General features: G+C 25.5%; 1 protein-coding gene across 1 annotated transcript; it reads right to left on the reverse strand.

The window, feature by feature from the left end:
- Positions 1-213: 213 nt before the first annotated feature.
- On the reverse strand, positions 214-4,161 carry LOC127282133 (tubulin-specific chaperone C). Its single transcript, XM_051306232.1, has 2 exons — positions 3,828-4,161; positions 214-1,620 (listed from the first exon to the last, which is right to left on the reverse strand). Exons 1-2 carry the CDS (start codon positions 4,061-4,063, stop codon positions 390-392), a joined length of 1,467 nt encoding a protein of 488 aa, XP_051162189.1. The 5' UTR covers positions 4,064-4,161; the 3' UTR covers positions 214-389.
- Positions 4,162-4,410: the final 249 nt, after the last annotated feature.

Here is a 4,410-nt window from a genome sequence, read left to right on the forward strand (position 1 = left end):
ATAGTATAAAGAATAGAGGACTAAGCAGTTCCCCCTAGAGAACCCCTCTTGTTTTGTTTACGAAATCAGTGGTTCCTTTTATCAGTCTTAATAATTTTATTTTGTATTGGATAGTTTTAATAATAATTTAAAATTCTTTCAGAAAAGATACCTTTTCTATACCAATCTGTATATACCTTTGTATAAGGAATATATGTACAAAATAATAAAAAATGTTTTTATACCTTTATATTTTGAAATGTTCACTAAATATAAAGGTGGTTTATTCAAACATTTTATAAATATTAACATTTTAATTTGTTTGTATTTTAAAAAGTTATTTACAATAAAGTTACTTTTCAAAATTGAACTAAAATCTTATGTATAATAAATTGTTTTTAACATATGAATCACTTCACAATGAGTAATCCTGGAACGCGGTATAAAAATTCTCCATCGTCATCATAGAAACAATCTTTCACTCTGTATGTCATTCCTTGTTTATATCTCCGTTGTGGAATTTTTATATAATGAGCAACTTTAACTTCATCGATATTATTTCTATGCCATTCTTTTACGTAAGTGTCTAAACTACTTCTATTTGACCCTAACGTGATTTCATAATTTTTTTCTTTTGGCATGGGACTTACTTCTGTCTTTTGTGATAGAATGGAATTATTGTTTTCGGGCTTTTTAAAATAATCTAATTCTAGGTTCGTTTTTTCCTTTTGAAATGATTGAGGAATTTCGGAACTTTTAGATTCAGAAATTTCATCATCATTTAATTTTGGTGATGAATAAATTTTGCTTTCAGATAAAGTATTTTTTTCTATTTGATTTTTATAAATTTCTTTCAAAACTATGTCTTCCACACAATTTGAATTTTCCGTACGGTCCACATTGCTTTTCAAAAATTCGTCAAAAGTTATTCGTCTTTTTAGTCTAATTTTGTCTTCAAGAACATTTTCAGAAATTTCAGAAATTGAGACTGTTCTTTCTTTTTGCGGGGGCAAAATGAGTTCATTAACTTGAGTATTGTTTGAAAACTCTGAATTCTGAACGTGATTATGCTCATCAAAAAATTCATTTTGTTTTTTAGCTTGAAATATATATTTGTCATTATTATTTTCTTCTTTCTTGTCATTAGTGTTATCGTTGTTCGAATCAGATTTAGTTGTAGATTTGTTCAATAAAAATTTCTCAGCAATTGTTGAAAATAATTTACTTTTTGGTTTTGGAAATTCTACCTTAGGTGGTATAAAATGCTCTGCTAATTTATCTTTATCGGTGAAAATTATTTGCCTGCCACTAAATTTTTGAAGGTGTTTTGTCATCATTGAACTTACAGACAATTCTCCTTCACGAAAAGCTATCCAGTTTTCAGCAACTTTTTGGTCGTATTGTAAAATATAATTTTTTGATTTGATAGTACCTTTAGTATTTAAAACTTTTTTAATATTGTGAGGTAATCCTGGAAAACTTTCACTCAACTTTTCAACAGTCCATTCATACGGATTACTTTTATGAAGATGTTTTATTTGTTCTTTTTCAGCAAATGTTAAAAAACTCGGCTCCATATCTTTCACATATCTATCTAAAGTAATTTGAGTTTTTAATATTTCCTTCCTTCTTTCGAGTTCTCTGAAAAATAAAAAAGAAAATTTAATATAAGATCAATATAATCGATAATTCTTCAACTTAAATAAGTTTTTTCAATAATAAAAACCTCCTCCACTGGCCACCCTGAGTTGTTAATTTTTTTATTATAAAAGTACAAGAGAATTTTGTAAAAAGATTTCTCAAAATTCAAATTTCAAGGATAGGACATTTTCCCAATTATCATCTCTCAAACAAATTATAAAACAATATTATTTTGAATATAAATTAACCCTAGAAAAAGTAATTGAATTTTCTCACCCTCTAAAGGGTAACTTGAAACTTGTGTAGAAAGGTTTCTATTTGACATAAAACTAATTATATACAGTGATTTTTATTGGTTTTTTAGTAAAGAAAACAATAGTTTTATTGACTTTTTGATAAAATAAAAAAAAGTTGAAAAAAACTTGCAAAAACGAAAAATTTGCCAAATTTGTCGAAATTTGAATTTTGCTGGGGTGTCTAGACAATTTCCTTCTAGGGTTAATTTATTACAAATTGAACATAATCTTCCTATTTACAATGTTCTTTCATATTAAAAACATAGCATTTGTAAAAGTTCATTTTTTTTAAATTTAAATTTCAAATGAAAAAATACATTCTAATTTATCAAAGAATTTTATAAATGAGTCAGTCCATACATTTCGAGACTTTCGTTGTGAGAGTCGTCGCGGTCAAATTTTTAAACAATCTAGTTTTGTAATGTGTTAAACTTAAACATTTTCTTAGTTCATTAATCATAATATTATACCTTCAATTTTTATTTTTGGTATAAAATTAATAATTAAAAGCAGGAGGTTTGGGACCTTATTTTGTAACCAGAAATTTTTCACTTTTAAAAAAAAATTATTATTCAAAGTACCACAAGTATAAAATTCTTGATTTTGTACTAAAAAATTATAAAATTGGTGCAGAATTGTTTTTCATTAAAATAATATTTGTATTTAAATTTTTTTTATATTTATCGGAGTTTTTAACTTTTTTTGGGATCTTTTAAAACTTTGAGGTTTTGCAGATGTTTTAATATTGATGTAATTTAGTTGCTATTTAAACTTGTCATAGTTGTTTTGCTTCGTTTGGGAAATATAAAATTAAAAAATTTTTATTTTTAAAAGTTAATTTTCAATTCTCTAATATTTAAATTACAAGAAAGAAATATTAATCAATTAACTTCAAGTGATACTTTAACAATAAAATATTAACATTTTTATGTAAAAATTTCTAAATTTAATATCTAGTAATGAAAGCAAAGCTTTAATAGTTTATATTAAAATATCTGCAAAAACCTCAAATTTTTGGGAGATCACAAAAATAAGAATTCTGCTTCGTCTTCAGATACAAATATTTCGAATGGTCAAAGAATGAAAGCATTAATTTTGAATTTATATATATCTCGAAAAGTACGCATTTTCGTGATAATTCTATTTGCACTGCACGGCCTCACATTGGGACCCGGGCCAAATTTTTTGGCTTCAAAAATGTAGATCTTTTTGTTGGAACAACTTTTTTGATGAACATTTTTCACGAAAATGCGTACTTTTCAAGATATTTGCAAGTTTCCATACTTTTTGAACACCCTGTATATATTTTTTATCTTGTATTCAATTAATAATTCTTTAGTTTATTTCTTAAAATTAATTTTTTTAATTATTTGTTTAAAATAAAATTGGGAGAATGTGGACTCCAATTTAGTTGAATTATTTTTGCATTTAATTGAAAATATTGTTTTTATAAAGAATGAATATAAACATTATTTATGTTCAATTTATAATTTATTTTATAAATAAAATATAAAATATGGCCAAAAAATGCATTCGAATTTTTTCGTGAAAACAATACTTCTTCTATGAGGAAGCAATAAAATGTTAATTAATTTATAGTCTTTTATTTAATCTGGATTTGAACGCAGCATACTCAATAGACATACATTTTTGAGGTTATTTGTTTTTGTCTAAAGGCAGATGTAATACACTTTCTTTTATTAAATGCTTCTTCAAAGCAAGTCAACTTTCAAAATTACAATTTTAAAGTAAATATGTAAAAATAAAATATAACTGAGTCAAAAATTATTCAAAGGACATTAAAACAATATTTGAAAGTTTATTCGAATTTAAAAAATGTCAGTAAGGGCTTATGGTTACACTAATTTTTTTCATTTAAAGGTTAAGTTTAAAAAAAATTAAAATACTAACCGCTCATGAATTTTATATGATTTACCAACTTCAAGGAAATTAGGTTCTAAATCATCAACATCTTCTGGAAGATTATCAAAATCATAATTTTGGTTTTCATCTTGATTGTCATTTAATTTTTTCAATCTATTATCCATGCCAGGATTTGGAGTTTCTCCTTTTCTTCGATATTTCAACAAGCTTCTTCTTCGTGCCATTGATTTAGTCGAAAAATATAATCTAATAGTTTTCATCATTTCAAATAGAATTAAAGATAAGAGTAACAATAATAAAGGGGTTAAAAATCACATGGAGGTGTAATGTAAAGGCCTACGCACAAGTGGTCGGGTACGTAAGTGGGAACTTAGGGTACGGTCACACCTCGGCAGATTGTAACACGCAGGAATTTTAAGGTGCTTATATACCTCAAATTTCGATCAGATGAACATTATTTCTGGACCGTGAAAATGCGTGAAAAGTCATTTTCACGGCGGGTATTTTTGAATTGTTTTAAACAAAAAATGTTTTTTTTAAGAAATATAATATTAAATAATTGTTTTAATATGTAAGAACACTTTAAAATAGTGATAAAAAGATGATTTGA

The sequence above is a fragment of the Leptopilina boulardi genome, unplaced genomic scaffold (assembly GCF_019393585.1).
Source record: "Leptopilina boulardi isolate dan_hultmark-lab unplaced genomic scaffold, ZJU_Lbou_2.1 LbouV2_281, whole genome shotgun sequence".
NCBI lineage: Eukaryota > Metazoa > Arthropoda > Insecta > Hymenoptera > Figitidae > Leptopilina > Leptopilina boulardi.